Raw genomic sequence first — 19,805 nt, 5'->3', positions numbered from 1 at the left:
ACCGTGGCTGAGAAACAACAGATTGATAGCAGAACATACACACGATCAGCTCAATCCAGACCATAGCCATCATGTCAGTAGAATACTTCGATCTCGGGACCTACCACCGCCCCGTCACCACCGCCTCCTCCACCAGCCAAACATGGTTCAACCGCGGCCTCATCTGGATGTACGCCTTCAACCACGAAGAATCCGCCCGGTGCTTTGAGCATGCCATCGAATCCGACGAGACCTGCGCCATGGCCTACTGGGGGCTAGCCTATGCCATCGGCGCCAACTACAACAAGCCCTGGAGCTATTTCGACGAGGTCGATCTCGCCACCGTCGTCCGGCGCGGACACGCCGCCGCGAAGACCGCCGAATCCCACGCTCCCCACGTATCAGCCGTCGAAGCCGCACTCATCCAGGCAATCCAGTCGCGATATCCAGAGGAGACCCCCACCAAGCCATTCTCCGCATGGAACGAGGACTTCGCCCAAGCCATGGAGGCAGTATACCGCGAATTCCCCGATGATCTCGACGTCATCACCGCCTACGCGGACGCGCTGATGAACCTGCACCCGTGGGACCTGTGGGACCTGCGAACCGGCGCACCCACCGAGGGCGCGCCCACGCTCACGATCAAAGCCCTGCTCGACCGCGCTTTAGCCCTGCCCACTGCCCTCCAACACCCGGGGCTTCTCCACCTCTACATCCACCTCATGGAGATGTCCCCCTCACCCGAATCCGCCCTGCCCGTCGCCGACCACCTCCGCGGCCTGGTCCCCGACGGCGGACACCTGCACCACATGCCCACGCACCTGGACCTGCTCTGCGGCCAGTACACCGAAGCCATCACCTGGAACTCGGCCGCCATCGCCGCCGACGAGCGGTACCACGCGCGCAACGGGGCCGAGAACTTCTACACCCTGTACCGCTCGCACGACTACCACTTCCGCATCTACGCCGCCCTGTTCGCCGGGCAGTCCGAAATCGCCCTCAGCACCGCATCCCAGCTCGAAGCCTCGATCCCCGAGTCGCTCCTCCAAGTGGAATCCCCGCCGATGGCCGACTGGCTCGAAGCCTTCCTCTCCGTGCGCGTGCACGTGCTGATCCGCTTCGGCCGGTGGGCCGACATCCTCGCCCTCGCCCTCCCGGCCAACCAGACCCTCTACACCATGACCACCGCGATAACCCACTACGCGAAGGGCATCGCCCACGCCGCCACGGGGGACACGGCCTCGTGCCGCGCGCAGCGCCAGCACTTCCACGCCGCCGTCTCGCGCGTGCAGCCCTCGCGCGCCCTCTTCAATAACAAGTGCGCCGACATCCTCGCCATCGCCGCCGCCATGCTCGACGGCGAGCTCGCCTACCGCGAGGGCGACTTCGAGGCCGCCTTCACCGCCCTCCGCAACGCCATCGCGCTCGAGGACAATCTCCCCTACGACGAACCGTGGGGCTGGATGCAGCCGACGCGCCACGCGTACGGGGCGCTGCTGATGGAGCAGGGCCGCGTCGCGGAGGCTGTCGCGGTCTACGAGGCGGATCTGGGGATGACGGATGCGCTGCCGCGGGCGCTGCGGCATCCGGAGAATGTGTGGGCGTTGCATGGGGTGCATGAGTGTTTTGTGCGGTTGGGGAGGGTCGAGGATGCGGAGCGTGTGGAGGGGCGGATGCGGGCTGCGGTGGCCGGGGCGGATGTGCCGGTGCGGGCGTCGTGTTTTTGTCGGTTGGAGGTGGTGAATGGGGAAAAGGGGGAGGGGGGGTGTTGTCGGTAGGGCTCGCGGTATCTGCTCTTGGATTGGGAGGTTGGATGAGGGTTATACTGCATTTTCATGCGGGGATTGGGGAGGTGTGTATACCACGGAGCTATATCGTTAGGTGAGCTCTTATCCCTGCTGCACTTGCTGCATCACGTCAACACCCTAAGTAGATGTCCCCATCCTGCCATCACTCTGAGAATCGCCACCTGGCAGAAAGCCACCCTACACACCAAGAAAAGAACCAAATCAAGTCCCGCCAACCAAATAAAATTACTATGTCCGTAAATAAATGCCAAGGCCGACCTTCAACAAATCGATCCCAAGCACACTTATAAGACGAGAACAGATTTTCATCGACTTGACACACCAACCACCCCTATCCCCTTACAAGCTAGTCCGCTGAACCGGGACAACGGCTTAAGCCTCCTCCTCGTAGATCTCCTCGCCCTCGCCCTCGTAGTGGTCGACGCCCTCGCCATCGGAGATGGACGCATCCTGGTACTGCTGGTACTCGGACATCAGGTCGTTCATGTTGCTCTCAGCTTCAGTGAACTCCATCTCGTCCATGCCCTCGCCGGTGTACCAGTGCAAGAAGGCCTTGCGGCGGAACATGGCGGTGAACTGGGTAGCAACCCGGTGGAACAGCTCCTGCACGGAGGTCGAGTTTCCAACAAAGGTGGCCGCCATCTTCAGGTTCTTGGGGGGCACGGAGCACAGCGCCGTCTGCACGTTGTTGGGGATCCACTCCACGAAGTAGGTCGAGTTCTTGTTCTGCACGTTGCGGACCTGGTCCTCCACTTCCTTCATGGAGACCTTACCGCGGCTGGTTGGGGGGAGGGGGATTAGCATTGGTTGGTCGAGGGCGAGGGTTCAGGGATTTAGGAAGAAAGGGGGCAGGACATACAACAAAGTCGAACAGGTCAGGAAGCGACCGTTCTGGAAGTTGGCGTTGGTCATCATGTTGCGGGGATCGAACATCTGCTGGGTGAGCTCGGGCACGGTCACGGCGCGGAAGGAGTGGGCGCCGCGGCTGGTCAGGGGCGCGAAGCCGACCATGAAGAAGTGCAGACGCGGGAAGGGGATCATGTTGACGGCCAACTTGCGGAGATCCGAGTTCAGCTGGCCGGGGAAGCGCAGGCTGACGGTGATACCGGACATGACGGCGGACACGAGGTGGTTGAGGTCGCCGTACGAGGGGGAGGACAGCTTCAGGGTGCGCTGGCAGATGTCGTACAGGGCGTCGTTGTCCAGACAGAAGGTCTCGTCGGCGTGCTCGACCAGCTGGTGCACCGACAGGGTGGCGTTGTAGGGCTCAACCACGGTGTCGGACACCTTGGGGGAGGGCATCACCGAGAAGGTGGCCATCATGCGGTCGGGGAACTCCTCGCGGATCTTGGAGATCAGGAGGGTACCCATACCGGAACCGGTACCACCACCCAGGGAGTGGGTGATCTGGAAACCCTGCAGGCAGTCGCAGTTCTCGGCCTCGCGGCGCACCACGTCCACCACCTGGTCGACCAGCTCGGCACCCTCAGTGTAGTGACCCTTGGCCCAGTTGTTGCCGGCACCGGACTGGCCGAACACGTAGTTGTCGGGACGGAACAGGCCGCCCATGGGGCCGGAGCGCAGAGCGTCCATCGTACCGGGCTCCAAATCAACCAGCACCGCGCGGGGCACGTACTTGTTGTTGCCGGCTTCGTTGAAGTAGACGTTCATGCGTTCCAGCTGGAGGTCGGAGGAGCCATTGTATCTAGGAAGGATGTCAGAAGGGGAAGGAGTCGAGTGCCCGCGGGATCACTGACACGCCGTCGCCGTCGAGGCCATGTTCGCCGGAGATGGTCTGCCTGGTGGGTGTTAGCCATGGTGATTGGGGTTGTTGGTGAGATGTAGTCAAAGTTGGGGCTTACCAGAAAGCAGAACCAATTTGGTTACCCTGTAGAGAGGGAGTTCGTAAGTACAGTACTAGGGAGACGACTGGCAGTTCCCGAATGGGTGCAACGTACACACTGGCCGGTTTGGAGGTGAACCTAGATGTGGGGAGGCAAGAGTTAGCATTTCGTGTTTCAAGCGATCGATAAGCTCAAGATGAACAAGCCGACTCACGATTTCACGCATGATGAGTTGATGGTGAGGGTATTTGGGGGGGGGGGGGGGGGGGGAAATTAGGGAGGAAGTGGGACTGGGGGGGAAAACAAGTGGAAGGAGATCCGGAGGAGAGAAATGAGGAGAAAAGGTTGAGGCACGGAGGTTGAGCGGTCAGTCAGTCAGACAGACAGACAGAGACTCAGAACTGGCCACTAGCTCTGGCTTGGCTGGTACCTAACTGGAAGTAGAGAACCTAACCCAAAGCTAAGCTAAGCTGGATTGTTTCCCGTGGAAATACTCCTAATTCGCTCCGTGTGTGTGATCAGTGCAATGTGGGATGACCGATAAGGGTATTGGATATTATTGATCACGTGGGCACAATTATCGAAAACATCAACAATCACACTACGCTAACTGTTCTGGTGCTTAGCGGCACCGGTGCCGCTCGGCCCGGTCGCTCCTTTACCCCTTAACAATCTTAGCATTTTAACATAACATTCTGACAGCTCAGTTCTGCCCATCGGGCGGAACATCAAGCCATACCACCGCCCAATTCACCTGCGAACAGTCCCAACTAGGACGTATATTGGGCTCAGCGAGATATCCAACTTTGAGTATGATCACATGTTGCCCTCAGATCCTTAAATTCATTCCCATTGCCTCTACACGCGAATCCTTACTCCGTACTCCGTAGATTGTTTACCCTTCCAATTTCTTTCTCAGATTGCCAATCCTGGACCCTTGCGTCAGCCGCGCATAATGGCGGCTAGTCTTGTCTTCCGGCCACTTATTTTTCATATCAAAACAATTTAACCCTTTCAAACGAATTTTGTGTCCATAAAATTGTTCGGTTTGGAGAGCATCACCATTTCTAGACGACCAATCAGACACTTCGAACCACTATCGGCAGAAAACAACTCTAAGCCATGAACTACTAGGTATACTTGCTCAAGGCTGCCGATAGAAACTAAAAAGAGAGGATTTCATAGTAGAAATACCATTCTACCTCGCCTTCCACGTCCTCGCCTTCTCCTTCTCCATCCTCATAAGCAAGACCTTTTCAAACTCCTGAAGCTGCCGAAGGAATTTCCGGAGAAACCGGGTACCCGCATCATCGTTGTCGTCCTGCTGTGCGATGAAGAGCTGTAGTTTGCGCACACAATACAGAGCCTCCTCGATAGTGACAAGTGGTGCTTTCTCTGTGCCGAGCATTGTTATATCAAGGACGATGTTCACCAAAATCTCCTTATATCGCGAGTCACGTGGTCCCAATATCGTTATATCGGAACGGTGACTGTAGACAGTTCTCCGCTAATGTGGCTGGGTGAACCAGGCTGGAAATCATTGTGGCGATTTGAGAGGGGGTTTGAAGCGGCATTGGGCAATGAACTTTGGCAGGCGTATCATGGATCATGTAGCGTGGAACAATCTAAGCCAAGTACTGACTTGTTATTTTTGATTTAGGATCTCCGCTGCATATACTGAACACTATCGTCTCTTGTGTCCCACCAGGAATGACGAAAAATTGGCATTAAGAGTGTGAATGTGCGCTCCTTATACCTACAGCCTCTCGATATTTTGTCCAACTACCTAGGCTCAATGAACTTCCATGCCGAACCTTTTTTTTATGCCCCGGTTCTACCCTAGATAGACACTAATCAGACGGACACAGGGACTTAAAAAGCTAGAATTCATGAACCGATCTTATCCTTGAATGGAAAATCACACTCTTTTATCCCTAGGCCCGATCCATACCGCCGTGCTAATAAGTAGCAGGCATAACACTCAACCGACCACCATCAGTAAGCACACAATTCCCATTACAGTACGCCCCAGCGCGCGAGGCCAAATACAACAGCGGGCCCATGATATCCTCGGGGGTACCAGCGCGCTCAGCCGGGATTTGATCCAGCGGGAACGCCCCTTCCTCCGTGGGGCTCTTGCCATGAATCAGGTCCGTCGTCAAATCGGTTGGAAACACTGGCCCCTATTGTCAGCATATTGTCCTCGACTTGTGATTTTCCTCCTAAACTCTCGCTTACATCCAGGACAAAGCACATTCGCTCGGATCCGATACGGCACCAGGTACGTCGCCAGCACCTTCAACAGCATCGTGGTCGCGGCCTTGCTGGCTCCGTACGCGAACCCCGCCGTGATGCGTCGATTGAAGCTCCCGATACTGCTGGTCGCGATCACCTGACTCCGACAGCCCTTGCGGGCGTAGTCGTTCTGGGTCTGGTTCCCTGCATCGAGCAGTCCGAGGAACGCAATGGCCGTGTAGAACACGGCCGTGCAGTTCACGTGGAAGGTATTCGTGAACTCCTGCATGGAGATTCGGAGCAAGGCCTCCTGCACCTGCGGGATGCTCGACCCAGAAGGTACGCTCCCCGAGGGCCCGGCGATGCCGGAGTTGGCAACAAGGAGATTGATATAGCCGATGTCTTTCTCGATGAATGCGACCGCGGATTTTAGGGCGTCTGGATCCGTGACATCGCACTGGATTGGGATGATGTTGTCTTGGCCCTGATAGCAGTTAGGAAAGACGATTGTTTGGTGTCGGGGGTTTGCAAGACGGACGATTTCAGCCACCGCTTGATCCAGGATATGTCTCCTTCGTCCAATGATGTAGACTTTCTTTGCACCGTTGGTTGCTAGTGCCCGCGTCATTTCCAGGCCGAGCCCTTCACAAACGCCCATTAGCTTGCGATGAATGACGATGTCCAGTCTTGCGGGTTTGCGCGCTTACCACTTCCGCCGCCGGTCACTACCGCGACAATACCCGTCACGTCGAAGAGGTTTGTTATTGAGCTAGTTGCGGCCATAGTGCGAGAGATCCGCCGGAGTCAATGACGGGAAGCAAGAATCTAGAGGACAATCACCGCGAGGTTGGGCTGTTGCAGCCGTCTTGGATCGCGATACCTTCTTATATGCAGAAGAGCAATTCATCCTGCCCGATTAGATCCATCATATGCTGCAACTTGGGGACTCCGCGGCGGAGGGTTTCGGTATCACATTCCAAGATGGGGTCAACTGCGCGGTAGGTATAGACCCCTCCGCTCTGCCCCTCCGGAAGCGCTTGCCAATTTCGGCACCGCTGCTGAATGGGAACACGCCTGACGCATCTCCCATGTAATTGGGAGGCAAACCTTAGTTTCTCATCGAGTCGGGCACATTTTCCGACTGTCTGGCGTTGCTTATGGATATCGGTTTCAAATATCTCACCAGTGTGGCCAGAAAAATGTTTGTTGTGATCTCGGGAACACCGATGGTACCTGAAGCTTTCGTTTCGGCCTGGTTTGGTTTATAATTCCAGCAGGCTTCTAGGGACTAGGGACTAGGAAGGTCTTCCAGAACCTCCTTGCAATTAGAATGGGGGCATCGGTTGACCTGAGGAAGGAATGTCCAGTGAATCCGTCTACTTCCATTGGTCGACGCAGAAAATCTATCATCATCTGAGCATCCGAAGAGGGGCAACAATTTACTTTACATGAGTTTACTACCTAGAAAACAATCATTCACTATCCCAAAGAGCCGAAACCTCTTCGCAAAACACTAACCACGTCTCCGTGAGCCCCAGGACCCTGCCCCCCTTCCCCTCACAACAACCTCAAACCCCGGAATCGATCTCATTCACAAACTCCTGACCACTGAAAACCGCCCACTCATGACACGTCTTCGCCAGGGAGGCGGGGATCTTAAGCTGCTGGATCTTCTCCGGTTGTTCCTAAAGACAGTCCCTCAGTCAGTAGCTATTCATCACCGCGCCAGAAAGGCCATCAGCACTCGCATGGAACAGGAACAAACAGACAATAATATTCAACGACAGCCCCATGCTGACATGATACGACATGTGACAATGCAGCGGCCACACGCCCGGATTATCCAGCTCCCATTCCAGCACGACATACGCGGGATTCTCCGGGGTGCCCGCCTGCATCATCTGCGTGTCTCGCCGCTGCGGATTCGCAGGGTTCACCACGACACCGTCCCACGTTCCTCGACCCTCGGCCAGGACCCAGAAATTATGGCCGTGTAAGTGCAGCGGGTGGTGCATGGGGTAGATGTTGTTGAAGATTAGGCGCACGCTGGAGTTGGCGCCGGAGTTGTAGGCGTTGGCGTTGGCGTAGTAAGGGTCGGAGAAGTTGCCCGTGCGGCCGAGGAGGAGGAGCGGGGCGTTGTAGTTGGCGCGGAAGGTCGCGTTGTTCATGTAGAAGAGGTAGTGACCTGTTGCGTTCTGGGCGAGGTTGATCTCGATGGTTTCGGTCGTGGAGGGGGTGCCTGGCGGGGTGAGCGGGTAGTATGGGACGGTCTGGTTGAGGGGATCCCCGGCGCAGTTGTTGCTCTGCCAGACGGCGGTGCTGGTGGTGTTGGGCCAGGCGGATGGGTCGGCGTCTTCGTAGTAGATCGCTGCGGTGACGGTTGGGTATGTTGCGGTCGAGTTGAGGCAGTCCATGTCAATGGATGATCGCATCCAGTAGGCATCGCGGGGGCTGCCGGTGGCCTTGACGAGGACGTCGGTGCGTTGTCCGGCGCCTAAGGTGACGACGTCCGTGTTGTAGGGCTTGACGGGGATGAAGTCGTTCGCGATCACGGTCATCGTATGGCCGTCTATGCTGATCTTCTGGTTAGCGTTAGATCCGGTGTTCAAGAGCCTGAGTCGGTGGACTTTGCCGCTTCTGAAGCTGAAGCGAGAGAGACTGGCGCCGGGGCTGCAGTCGGTTCCGCTGCAGTTGTAGATGCCACGGCCATTGATCAGGTTGTTGTCCACATTCGGGATCACGGGTGGCCTGGAGAAGATTTCCACCAGATTTGACCAGTAGTCGTGATGGTGATATTCTGAGATCATGATGGGCCCAAGGTCGTAGTCGTAGTTGGCGTGGTTGGGACCGTGAACAATAACCGGGCCAAAGACGCCATCGGTCAATTGAGCACTATAGTGGGAATGATACCATCCAGTCCCATATTGATCAGCCTGGAAGGTGTAGGTGAAGCTGGATCGAGGCACGATGGGGCATTGCGTGACACCAGGTACTCCGTCCTCCCAAGGAGTGCCTTTCTGCGTGATTCCGTGCCAGTGCATGGCCAGGCCTTCCTCTGTTCCGGTCTTTATCATATTATTCACTGTCACGGAGATTGTATCACCCCAGTTTGCCTCGATTGTTGGCCCGGGGAATTGGCCGTTGATCAACATGGCGCTTTTCCTGTACCCATCTGGTGCAGTTATGTCGCGCATGACGGTGAAGTTATAATGACGCGTTACCCCGGTATCGGGGGGAGGTCCTAACGGAGAGACGTCTCGCCATGGTGGGTATTGAGTTACCCCCTGAGTTGAATCAGTGAGCCGTCGTTTCCAGGGACCTTGGTGTCTGACTCGATCATACCTCGTCCTTGATGAAAGGGGGAAGATATTTGGTAGGTAGTGTACCGTAAGGATATAGGCCTTGGGTAGAATTGATGTCAGCTCCCTTGCCAGTTGGAGACAACCGAATACAACATTGGAATAGCGCAGGGAGCATGATTGATCCTTACTATTTTCTTCACTGATATTACAAGCTGCACTGATGGCTGTTGCACCACGAAGGAAAAAGGGTAACCAAGGCACCATGGTAAGTCACACGAAACGTGGTCTCGAAAATCAGGGCTAGCACTGATGGACTGAAAAGGGCATATCACACTACATCAATCCTCAGAAGGGCGCAGCGGCAATTATGTATCTTCAAATATGGTGAACTATCTCCTCAGCGAGAGCTATGCTCAAAGGCAACAGACAAGACAGTCCCTCACATTGTCACTATTTACTGCCTAAACACAAACTGTTTGCTACGGTATTGCTTTTGATGAAGACAGATATTGCTTATTGTCATGGGTTCGAGATGCATGAGCTGGCAAGGCTACATGATGGACTAGGTAATCCAGAGCATGGCTATCGGGGGCTGTAGAAGTGTGCGCTGAGCATGCTGCTTTTTGGTCGCCGACCACGCTCCCAATTGAGACAACCGTCTGAGGGTGTGATTTTCACGTTAGTCAAGCACCATCATATAAGGCTGCAAGAGGGCTTTGACGGTGGCCGAGACTGCACACCCTGACAGACACAGCATTAGCTCTAGATACGGCCCGGTTTTCCCAAGGCAGCTTGCAAATCGTTTGACAGAAAGATGCAAGCAGCTCGTCATAATTGGGTGAAGGCATGTCTCTCCTAGGATTGGCCTACTGATTCTTTTGGAGTACGCACAATACACCTTTTCTCGAACAAGCTATCCTGGTGCTTCGGTCTAAAGCAGAATGGCTTGGCACTCTGGCATCGGACTTACCCAGTCGGAAGATTGATTTGCATGTTTAAATCACCTCGGAGACGAACATCCTTGTCTCAAGGTCTCACAGGCGTCTTCTTATCTGGTTGCCCGTGCAACTTTATCACATGGCCTCTTGTGCCACCTTAACTCGGCCGGGAAACCACAGGGAATACAACTGCAGGTTATGGTACCCGGAAGAGATTTTCTTCGGTGCCCAATCGCACTGAAACCGTCGAGAATTTGTTTTCGACATGGTGAAAGCTTTCTTTGATGATGTATGCTGGCTATATGATCCGCATATCCTGGCAGTAGTCCAGCCAACCAACCTCTATCGACATAGACTGGCTGGAAGCCCACAGAACGCTGGTCTGGGCTAAAATTTCGGATCTCTAGTTTGACTCAGGGATCTAAGATTAGACAGTAAGACGCCTTGAGCCGAGCCCTGCTCCAGCTTCTTCGTCACTAACCACTTCTAGAACTGACTTCCTGATATAGCCAGTCCCTCCAACCCTGATCGCTGAGGATCGATCTTACCCGAGCCTCCAGCCACTCTGTATTTCCCCAGAACCCCCAAGAGGCCTGGAATCTGCACCAGTCCACAAGTGCCGTCTCCCAGTGTCGTCGAAATGTCTTCCACGGGTACATGTCTGACTCCTGACCCTGGAGGAGCCGCGCGCGATACCCCTCCAGCAGCCTTTTCTCCCCGTCCTGCATCGGCAGCTGCTCGGGCAGATAATCCTCGTCTTCAACCAGCATCTCGAGCGGGACCGAGCACGTAAACAGCTTGGCGAGATCACACACCCCCAGGCCCAGCCCGACGTACTGGAAGTCAAAGAAGGCGACCCGCTCTCCACTGTCCGAGGTGAACAGGTTCTCCGACTTGACGTCCCCATGGATATACGACTCCGTCGGCCTCCCGCAAGGCGTCAACACCAACGCCACCATCTCAGCCACAGACAAGGAGAAGCCTTCGGGTGCGCTGCACAGCGCCTCGGACCACTCCGAGTCCGTATCATCGACAAGAGAAGCGTACTCCTTCCTTCGGGTGGCAAGGTACGTATACCCACCATTCAACCACAACCCACTGCCACCTTTTTCATTCCTGCTCTGCCTTCTCGTAGCTTCCTCAAGCGGCGGCAGAACCAATTCATCCCTGCTACCCGACAACAACGCCCACGACCGACCGTGAAACCCAGCCAGCCAGTGCAGCGCCGCGCGCACCTGCGTACTGCTCAGAGAGCTCCTCTTGCCCCCGGCCACCGGATATGCGGGCCGCAGATCCACCATGATGGTAGCCATCAGGCCCCGGAGCTCATCCTCGCCAGGCCTACCGGCCATATCGCGCGTCGAGGCCAGACACTTGGCCACGCCGATCTCGTCGCCCAGCCGCGGCACCACCTCGCTGTAGAAGCACTGCTCGACCTCGTAGCTCAGCATCTTGCGCAGGTGGCCCTCATCCTGGGTGCCGGCCTTTGTGCTCGGCGGGGAGATGAGCTTTAGGATGAGCGGGTAGGTGCCCCCGGCGCCTTTTGAGTCCACTCCGCAGAGCTGGGCGAGATGGGCGGCGGCCTCGGAGGTGGTGGCGCGGGCGGAGATAGCGCAGATGTGGCCGTACCCTGCCCACAGCGTTTGGAGGGTTGAACATGACACGAGCTCGAGCGAGAGCCAGGACAGCATGATGCTGGCGACGCGTGAAGGAGATGGCGTCATCTTAACTGGCCTGGTTTGATCAGCCAACGGCGGCGCTGCAATATGTATGGATATTTTTGTTGATATCGCTCTAGCTTCAATTGGGTAGGAATTGAGATGCCATCGATGGGATCGGTGGGGAGCATGTTATGCGGATGCATTGCTTAGGTCAGCGATAGCTTGACTCGCACACCATTGGATAATCCCGGATTAATGCAGCACAACTTGTGCTGTTTGCTCGGTTTGTTTATTTCGCGGATACAGAAAGGCTAATCCTAATCTGGACTAGCTGCACATATTCAGGTGTTTCCATCATGGTGAGGGTATGAGGTAGTATATAACTGTAGGTACTTAGGTAAACACTTGATTGTCCACCTGGTCCAGGTGATGCTCGCACATACTAGGCTATACAAGCTTGAAAGATGAGAGATCAAGCCAGCTGGTCTTCACGAGGGTGAGAGAAAAGACATGCTTAGATGGCTGCCATCCGCAAGCGACCACCGGGGATATATCCCTCACCAGTGTACCCGTAAATCAAGACTGACAACTCCTTACTACATGCTCAAGTTGTATGAGGCACTTCTTTGCAGCGCTGCGTTGACTGAAAGCAAGTCGAGGAATAATATTCTGCAGAAAAAAGTCACGGCTTTGATGACTACCTCCTTCGGCATAAAACAAGACCCCAGAATTCCTATGTAGAATCCGCCAAGCACCGCCCCGGCTCCCGCCTCCGCCCCCTTGCATTAGTTCAATTGAATCCTCCCTCCATCAAGCTTACACCCACGCAGCGATACCAGCCCAACGCATGGCTGCGAGGTACCTATCGGCCATACAGAATGGCATACCCCTTACCAAGTCTATCCTGATCATCTCACGAGTAGTAGTCTTGCACGGGAAACGTGCATTATGTTCCCAGCCACACACCAACCCCAGACGATCCCTCTGGGAGGAAGAGAGGCTACCATTCTATAAGCCCCAACAGTTCTATCCTGTACACGTCGGTGAGATCCTAAACACACGATACCAGGTGGTAGGCAAGCTAGGTTACGGCTCTTACTCCACTGTCTGGCTATGTAGGGACAAAAGGTTCGTCGCTTAACAAAACGATAAAGGGTACAGTTGAGCAAAAAACAGTATTGACCTAGCTCTACACAGTGAAAGCAAATATGTAGCCATCAAAGTGCTCACCAACACCAACTCTCCGCGGGCGCTGTCCGAGATCAGGATCTATGACCATCTGAGCAGGCTGAATTCTTCCCACATCGGAAGTGCCTACGTTCGTGGCTTGTATGATACTTTCAGCATTCCTGGCCCAGACGGTACTCACCAATGCTTGGTGCATCCGCCCATACATCTGTCGCTGAACGAACTGCGGATGCTCTCTACGTCCAGACGGCTCAGTGAGCCGCTGCTCAAACAAACCCTGCTTTGCATCCTACAGGGTCTAGACTTTCTCCACCGAGAGGCCGGGGTGGTCCATACTGGTGCGTTCCGCGCCATCTATCCCAAAACTTTCAAATAACCTGAACCACGACAGACATCAGAGCTTCGAATATCATGCTCAGCATTGACGATGACTCGATGCTCAGGGATTTTGAAAAAGCCGAGCAACAAAATCCCAGTCCACGGAAGGTGATAGACGATAACCGGACAATCTACACTTCCCGGAAGCTCCGCCTCCCCAAGGACATCCTATGGGGACAGCCGGTTCTTTGCGACCTGGGACAGGCCAGGATCGGCCATTCTCACAGGGGGATCATTCAGCCGGAGATCTACCGAGCGCCCGAAGTACTATTCGATATGGATTGGGCCTCAAGTGTTGATATTTGGAGTCTTGGTGCGATGGTAAGCGGAACTCAATCGTAAGAAGCACATGTGGGTCTGACTTGGTGTCAGGTGTGGGATGTTTTCGAAGACAGACATCTGTTCAACGCGCTCGACGAAGACGGAGATTTTTCCCCCTCGCATCATGTGGCTGAGATGGTGGCGTATCTCGGGCTGCCGCCTTTATCTTTCGTGCGACGGAGCCAGGAGACTCACCATGTTTTTACAGATGATGGTGAGTTTTCCTTGTTTGGTGGGGGGTCGTACTGACGAGTATATGATAGGTAAATGGCTGGGTGCGGGAGGGGTCACTGTCCCTGCAACTTCACTGCATGAGGTAGAGGAGAACCTTACCGGAGAGAATCAGCAGCTGTTTCTCGATTTTATACGGTCGATGCTGCAGTGGACCCCTGAAAAGAGGAAGACAGCTCAGGAGCTGCTGGACGACCCCTGGCTGAATTCAGATCCATAGTAATACTCCCCTGAAGCTGTATTTCTATTTAACTAGGTACTCATTTATTCATTACAATGGAACCATACTCCCCCGCGGATAAACCCTCCGATCTGACTCCCTCCAACAAAACAACCCCTCCAACAAAATCAACCCCTTCCCACCCACCGCTCCTTAACCCTCTGCGTAAACGCAATAAACTTGGCCACGCCCACCGCAGCCTCCACATGACCCTCCGGATCCTCGACCTCCTCCGGAAACGCAATCCCCACGCCATACAGACCCCTCACGACTACCCCCTCGAGCCCCTCGAGCCCCACGACCCTAAATCCCGAGGACCGCATATCAAACACCAAGTCCCCATCCACCCTCCTCCCCTCCACCAACACCCTCGGGATCGGGTTCCGTTCATACCCCACCGCCCAAACGACATGCGTACACCGCGGCAACCACTCCTCAAACGCTGCCTCCTCATCCTCCCCATCATCCACAAACTGCACAATTCCCGAATCCGGGGATTTCTCCAGCACCTCGCGCGCCCACTCAGCCGTCGCGCCCTTGAGGCCCGTGTTATCGAAGATGATCCCCTCGTCCGTGTAGATGGCGTACTTGATGGGGCGGCGGTGGAAGTTGATGATTTTTACGGAGTGGTCGCCGGCCTGCGCGAGCTCGTAGAGGTTGCGCACGACGAGGATGCCGGAGTGGGAGTTGCCGATGACGGCGATGGTGGAGGGGTGGTTGCGTGGGAGGAGGTCGGGGAGGAGGGAGCGGCGCATGCAGGTGTCGAGGTCGAGTTGGTGGAGGTTCCGGTTGTGGTTTTGGTGGGTGGTTGGGGTGCGCGGGTGGGAGCCGGTGCTGAGGATCGTGCGGTGGGATTTGATGGGGGTTGGGGAGGGGGGTGTGGTGGTTAGGGTCCAGATATTCTTCTGCCGTTGGAGTTAGCGCAGCTCTGGAGTTCTGTTCTTGGTTTCGAGATATATGAGAGTGTAGGGGGTGAAAGGGCGGGAAGGGGAGCCTACGTCTAGACGCGCTTCCTCGACTTGAGCTGTCAGCTTTTCGACCTCTGGACGAGCGAGCAACCCCTCGATTAGCATGCAGATCATGTCGCCGGCGACGCTGAGCTGGCAGGTGGAGTTGTGGTCCATGGATTCGAGTTTGGTGACTGCGTTGGGGGACGGGGTGGAGTCGATGATGGAGCGCAGGGTTTGGGAGGAGTTGATCGCTTTCAGGTAGATTGCGACGGTCGTGTTTCTGGATGAGTTTGTCAATTAGCATGGTGAACATTCCAATTCCTTATCAGTATGATTGGGAGATCTTACGATGAGATCTCCCGGTACAGGCCGTTCAATCGTCCTCCCTGCCAGGCGGGATCAACCCAGAGGACCTTTTGAGCTCCCGCGTCTAGCAGGGCTGCTACGGTGGACATGCCTCCGGGGCCGGCGCCTACGACGACGGCGTCGTATGTTGACTTCATCTTGGTGCTATTGAACATGCGTCGGATCTCGTCGAGGAATGTTGGATGAGATTCAAAGGCGGAATGATATCCTGCTTTTCTCTTGGTAGTGACTGATACAGGGTATTTGCGGCGAATGAGATTATGACATCATCGCGGAGCACTCGGAGTTCGCAGACTTCCTTGAATACAACCAACACGCATACAACTCTGGTGTTTCACAGCTTGAATGAAGCTCAGACACACCTTACCTTATACTGCCAGACCTCATGTCTGGGCATGCAAGAGAGTCGTTCCACTGGCGCAGAACAAGGGACTGGAAGAGCAAACAGTCCCCGAGAATGTGGGGGCGAGCCTCAGTCGCCGGCCTTGGCGGCTCTCGGTGTTTGCAGGCCCAGATCTATACTGTACACCAACACTGACAGTATATAACGCGTTATGATGATCAGGATGTGACAGGTAGTTAATGCCTTGTGACTGAATTTACTATGTTGTTTGTTGTGTTTGTCGGCTCTTTGTCCGATCTCCGACTACTGCACCGACAGCGCATTACTGACACAGGTTGGTGTTGATGTACTTGTTGTGTACCTCCTGAAAGATTTGCCCTTGTACTTTGTAGTTACCGACCAAGTACACTACCTGTTTATTCTAGAATTCACCGAGAAACGTGCTTGTGTAGCACACGCAGCCTAAAAGGTTGGGCCCCTGTAGTACACCCGGGGGTCACTGCACCGGCCCTGATTTCCCAATTGGGAGGGATCAGATAAGCCTCGGGGATAAGATGTGGGGTCAGCCTCAGCCCACTCCACTCATCCCACCAAACTTCTTCACCTCCCTTGCCAAACTTCATCCCAAACAAGACAGTCCCTTGGCGCCAAGCACACGATCAACATGGCTGAATCAAACGTGCAAAGAGACAAGCCCGCCGAACAGTACAGCTGGTACCAGCCCGACCTGGCGCAGGTCAAGGAGCCCGCCCGGACTCTGCTGGCCGAGTACAGCAAGATCCCCGAGGAGAGGATCATCGACCATGTCAAGGAGGTGGTGAGTGAGCGCCGAACCCTCAAGAGTATCCATAATCTAACATACAGTTTCACAGCGCGATCGCGCCTTCGCCGTGGTAAGCCACCCTCCTCCTCTTCAGGTCATCATTGCTGGCACTCCACTAACCAACCACCCAGTTCCCCTACCCCTGCATCGGATCCTTCCGCTTCCTCGACATCACCATCTGCGCCTCCCCAGCTTACCCGGAGATCCTCTCGCGCCTGAAGTCCTCAAACGAGACATACCTAGACCTAGGCTGCGCGATGGGCCAAGACATCCGCTACCTGGTACCTACACCGCCAACTTCACCCAAACCCCAGGACTAACCTCCACCCCCCAGATCCACCAAGGCGCCCCGGCCTCCTCCCTCTACGGAAGCGACCTGCACCCCGAATTCATCACCCTGGGCTACGACCTCTTCGCCGACCGCACCACGCTCACCTCCGAATTCATCCCTAGCGACATCTTCGACCCCTCCTGCGCATTGCTCGAGCGTCTGACCGGACAGGTCGACGTCATCAACGCAGCCTCGTTCTTCCATCTTTTCGACTGGGACCGGCAGGTGGCGCTAGCCAAGCAGGTCATCACGCTGCTGCGGCCGCAGAAGGGGTCGCTGCTCGTCGGCCGGCACGTCGGGGACTTTGTGGCCGGTGAGCGCGAGGACAGCGAGCTGGGGGCTACCTACTACCGGCATGATCTGGAGTCGTGGCGGCGGATGTGGGCGCAGGTGATGGCGGAGACGGGGACGGAGTGGGAGCTCGACGTGCGGGCCGAGGAGTGGGCGGAGGTCAAGCTGAATCGGTATAATCGGCAGAGTTCGTTTAAGATGGTCTTTGTGGTGAGGAGGGTTTAGTTGGGTGGGATGGGTGGTGAGGTGGAGAGGAAGGGAGGTGGTTGAGGGTTTGGACGGAAGTTGTAGTGAGAGTTGTAGGTGGGAGCGGGAAATAGGCAGATGACAGTTAAGTCGCAGAGATACTGGTCAAGCAGTATCATGTGGAAAATGGTTCATTAGTTGTCCCGTGGTGCGCTGTACTGTGCTATACATAAGGTCCTCAATCACAGAGAGCTTTATCTTATCACCCCAAGGGTTGTCCCCAAGGTCCTTGGACAACACACGTTGATAAGCGATGAGCCAATATATTTCGCACCAAATTCACCATTGTCAATTTCCTTTAGACGAAGACAAAGATGATGCACAGTGATCTGGAGGTCGTCAGCCATGGTCGCCATGATATGCACACTAAAACGAAGTACGCAGACACAACCCGCCGGAGAGCAAAACTGACAACCAGCAGAGCGGACTACCTCGTGCTCCCCCTGCTAGCCACCGGCTTCGCAACCTACCAAATCGACCGGACCAACATCGCCAGCGCGTTGACGGGAGGCTTCGCCTCGGCCATCTCCGTGGACCAGAATACCATCAACCTGGGCAACCAGCTTTTGTTCCTGGGCGTCGTCCTGTTAGAGATTCCTTCCAACATGGCTCTACAACGGGTGAGCCGTGCCCCATCTCCGATCCCAGAAGCTCTATCTTTAACACCATCAGGTCGGCCCCCGTCGCTGGATCGGTGCCCAAGTCTTCATCTTTGGCGTCTTGGCCGCCCTACAGATCTTCATCCGTAATCGGACAGGGTTCCTCATCACGCGGGCCGTGCTCGGCCTCGCGGAGGCCGGGTACATCCCGGCCGCGATGTACACACTCTCCACCTGGTACACGAAGGAACAACTGACGAAGCGCATTGCAATCTTCTTCTTCGGGATGTTCGGGGGCGCAGCGATTGCGCCGCTTCTGGGGGCAGCGCTGCTGAAGCTCGATGGACGGGGCGGGTTAGCGGGGTGGAAGTGGATATTCTTGGGTGAGTAGCCAGTAGGCCGACCCTCATCTTCAATCTCAGGCGTATGAAGTATATCACCGCTAAAACAACGCAGTCGAAGGACTGTGGTCCATCATCATGGCCCTCCTCCTCTTCACGGGCCTCCCGGACCGCCCACCCTACTCCCCCCAATCCAACTCACCCACACCCACACCCACAACCAGCAGCAGCAACAGCGACAGCGACAGCAGCAGTAGTCTCGACAAGCCCACCACCGACAAACCCCCAGCCAAATCCCCAAGCTCGCCCGCAAACGACCGCATCCCCTGGTCCCTCGTCTACAAGACCATCACCAACACCGCCAAATGGCCGCACTTCCTCGCCACCGGCTGTGTCTTCGCCACCTGGAGCCCGCTAACTACCTACACGCCCAGCATCATCATGTCCCTCGGTTTCAACCGCATCCTCGCCAACGCCCTGGCCGCCATCGGCAACCTCATCACTCTCCCGGTCATCTTCTTCTTCGCCTGGCTGAGTGACCGATCCCGGCGGCGGGGAAGTACCGTCCTCCTCGCGATCGGCAGCTACCTCGTCGCGCTGGTGGTGCTGCGCACCGTGCAGCCGCACGTGGGGAGATGGGGGCATGTCGGGCTGTGGACGATGGTCAATGGGCTGGCGGTCGGGTACCACCCGGTGCATAATGCGTGGATTCAGGTGAATTGTGAGTCGGCGGGGGAGAGGAGTATTAGTGTTGCGTGAGTTTGCTTTCCTTTCTGGTGTAAATAGAGTGATGTGCTGATCATGTTGATAGGTTGTGTAAGTTTTGAAGCGGTGTGTGTGTGTGTGTGTGTGTGTGTGTGTTTGTGGTGAGGGTGGAGACTGATTGTTGCTTTCTAGTTGTCATGTCCGCGACGGCGGGGTTGATGGCCGGGAGCCAGATCTTCCGGGGAGATGAGGCGGGTGACTTGTGAGTTACCATGGATCAGAGAAATAGTAAGCGTGCTAATGGGAGATCTAGTTATCCGCAGGGGCTGGTGATTATGATTGCGTTGGTGGCGGTAGGGTTTGTGTTGGTGGTCGTGCAGATGGGGATCTATCGGTGGACTGAAAGACAAAAGGGTATGTCAGTGGAGGAAGAGTGCTGGGAATGGCCCAATCGCATAGATCAGTGACTGTTTTATCTGGTGTTTTCTATCAATCTATCATGGCTGGAAAACTGAAAGAGTGGATGCCTCAGAAATTGACCTCATGTGATCCTGCACGACACCCCCAGTAAACAGACCTTTTAGGGTGTATGGCACGCCTCGGGACAACAAGACGCGAGGCCCTGGTCATCCAAGTCCCCAGGCCTTAGGTTGGTCAAATCCCCCGCATTCTTCTCTCTGGATGCTGGTACTTGAGTGGTCCCTG

At 55.5% G+C, this 19,805-nt stretch overlaps 9 protein-coding genes across 9 annotated transcripts; 4 read left to right on the top strand and 5 right to left on the bottom strand.

Moving 5' to 3' along the window:
- Positions 1-71: 71 nt before the first annotated feature.
- BO86DRAFT_317193 (uncharacterized protein) lies at positions 72-1,757 on the top strand (the record flags this gene model as incomplete). Its single annotated transcript, XM_025668156.1, has 1 exon — positions 72-1,757. The coding sequence occupies one exon, from the start codon at positions 72-74 to the stop codon at positions 1,755-1,757; it is 1,686 nt and encodes a 561-aa protein (XP_025525902.1).
- Positions 1,758-1,988: 231 nt separating this feature from the next.
- BO86DRAFT_390628 (tubulin beta chain) lies at positions 1,989-3,883 on the bottom strand. The gene is made up of 6 exons (XM_025672436.1): positions 3,846-3,883; positions 3,746-3,769; positions 3,650-3,675; positions 3,545-3,586; positions 2,647-3,492; positions 1,989-2,565 (listed from the first exon to the last, which is right to left on the bottom strand). The coding sequence occupies exons 1-6, from the start codon at positions 3,855-3,857 to the stop codon at positions 2,160-2,162; spliced, it is 1,356 nt and encodes a 451-aa protein (XP_025525901.1). The 5' UTR covers positions 3,858-3,883; the 3' UTR covers positions 1,989-2,159.
- A 1,397-nt stretch (positions 3,884-5,280) lies between these two features.
- On the bottom strand, positions 5,281-6,649 carry BO86DRAFT_449355 (SDR family NAD(P)-dependent oxidoreductase; the record flags this gene model as incomplete). Its single annotated transcript, XM_025676701.1, has 4 exons — positions 5,281-5,807; positions 5,870-6,350; positions 6,405-6,508; positions 6,574-6,649. The coding sequence occupies 4 exons, from the start codon at positions 6,647-6,649 to the stop codon at positions 5,590-5,592; spliced, it is 879 nt and encodes a 292-aa protein (XP_025525900.1). The 3' UTR covers positions 5,281-5,589.
- A 742-nt stretch (positions 6,650-7,391) lies between these two features.
- On the bottom strand, positions 7,392-9,343 carry BO86DRAFT_434162 (extracellular dihydrogeodin oxidase/laccase-like protein; the record flags this gene model as incomplete). The annotated part of the gene is made up of 3 exons (XM_025675884.1): positions 7,392-7,551; positions 7,636-9,150; positions 9,209-9,343. The coding sequence occupies 3 exons, from the start codon at positions 9,341-9,343 to the stop codon at positions 7,435-7,437; spliced, it is 1,767 nt and encodes a 588-aa protein (XP_025525899.1). The 3' UTR covers positions 7,392-7,434.
- A 1,019-nt stretch (positions 9,344-10,362) lies between these two features.
- Positions 10,363-11,895, bottom strand: BO86DRAFT_390625 (uncharacterized protein). Its single transcript, XM_025672435.1, has one exon. It carries the CDS (start codon positions 11,795-11,797, stop codon positions 10,583-10,585), a length of 1,215 nt encoding a protein of 404 aa, XP_025525898.1. The 5' UTR covers positions 11,798-11,895; the 3' UTR covers positions 10,363-10,582.
- A 708-nt stretch (positions 11,896-12,603) lies between these two features.
- Positions 12,604-14,105, top strand: BO86DRAFT_411201 (kinase domain protein; the record flags this gene model as incomplete). Its single annotated transcript, XM_025674564.1, has 5 exons — positions 12,604-12,895; positions 12,965-13,293; positions 13,347-13,654; positions 13,706-13,868; positions 13,918-14,105. Exons 1-5 carry the CDS (start codon positions 12,615-12,617, stop codon positions 14,103-14,105), a joined length of 1,269 nt encoding a protein of 422 aa, XP_025525897.1. The 5' UTR covers positions 12,604-12,614.
- Positions 14,106-14,233: 128 nt separating this feature from the next.
- On the bottom strand, positions 14,234-15,830 carry BO86DRAFT_449352 (uncharacterized protein; the record flags this gene model as incomplete). The annotated part of the gene is made up of 3 exons (XM_025676700.1): positions 15,404-15,830; positions 15,104-15,335; positions 14,234-15,007 (listed from the first exon to the last, which is right to left on the bottom strand). Exons 1-3 carry the CDS (start codon positions 15,574-15,576, stop codon positions 14,234-14,236), a joined length of 1,179 nt encoding a protein of 392 aa, XP_025525896.1. The 5' UTR covers positions 15,577-15,830.
- Positions 15,831-16,367: 537 nt separating this feature from the next.
- BO86DRAFT_449351 (class I SAM-dependent methyltransferase) lies at positions 16,368-17,695 on the top strand. Its single transcript, XM_025676699.1, has 4 exons — positions 16,368-16,581; positions 16,637-16,657; positions 16,719-16,868; positions 16,922-17,695. Exons 1-4 carry the CDS (start codon positions 16,429-16,431, stop codon positions 17,432-17,434), a joined length of 837 nt encoding a protein of 278 aa, XP_025525895.1. The 5' UTR covers positions 16,368-16,428; the 3' UTR covers positions 17,435-17,695.
- A 105-nt stretch (positions 17,696-17,800) lies between these two features.
- On the top strand, positions 17,801-19,567 carry BO86DRAFT_420380 (MFS general substrate transporter; the record flags this gene model as incomplete). The annotated part of the gene is made up of 6 exons (XM_025675201.1): positions 17,801-17,831; positions 17,879-18,075; positions 18,128-18,437; positions 18,511-19,143; positions 19,293-19,362; positions 19,414-19,567. 6 exons carry the CDS (start codon positions 17,801-17,803, stop codon positions 19,565-19,567), a joined length of 1,395 nt encoding a protein of 464 aa, XP_025525894.1.
- Positions 19,568-19,805: the final 238 nt, after the last annotated feature.

The sequence above is a fragment of the Aspergillus japonicus genome, assembly GCF_003184785.1.
Source record: "Aspergillus japonicus CBS 114.51 unplaced genomic scaffold BO86scaffold_39, whole genome shotgun sequence".
In the NCBI taxonomy this organism is placed as follows: Eukaryota; Fungi; Ascomycota; class Eurotiomycetes; order Eurotiales; family Aspergillaceae; genus Aspergillus; species Aspergillus japonicus.
This window is presented reverse-complemented; position numbering and strand designations above follow the sequence as displayed.

Excerpts from the sequence above, each read along its gene's own strand:
- BO86DRAFT_390628 (XM_025672436.1), bottom strand. Across the intron at positions 3,587-3,649 it reads CAAATTGGTTCTGCTTTCTG|GCAGACCATCTCCGGCGAAC; the intron begins GTAAGCCCCAAC and ends AACACCCACCAG. Across the intron at positions 3,493-3,544 it reads GGCCTCGACGGCGACGGCGT|ATACAATGGCTCCTCCGACC; the intron begins GTCAGTGATCCC and ends CATCCTTCCTAG.
- BO86DRAFT_390625 (XM_025672435.1), bottom strand. The coding sequence starts at position 11,797 with ATGCTGTCCTGGCTCTCGCTCGAGCTCGTGTCATGTTCAACCCTCCAA.
- BO86DRAFT_449351 (XM_025676699.1), top strand. The coding sequence starts at position 16,429 with ATGGCTGAATCAAACGTGCAAAGAGACAAGCCCGCCGAACAGTACAGC. Across the intron at positions 16,658-16,718 it reads GCGATCGCGCCTTCGCCGTG|TTCCCCTACCCCTGCATCGG; the intron begins GTAAGCCACCCT and ends CCAACCACCCAG. Across the intron at positions 16,869-16,921 it reads GCCAAGACATCCGCTACCTG|ATCCACCAAGGCGCCCCGGC; the intron begins GTACCTACACCG and ends TCCACCCCCCAG.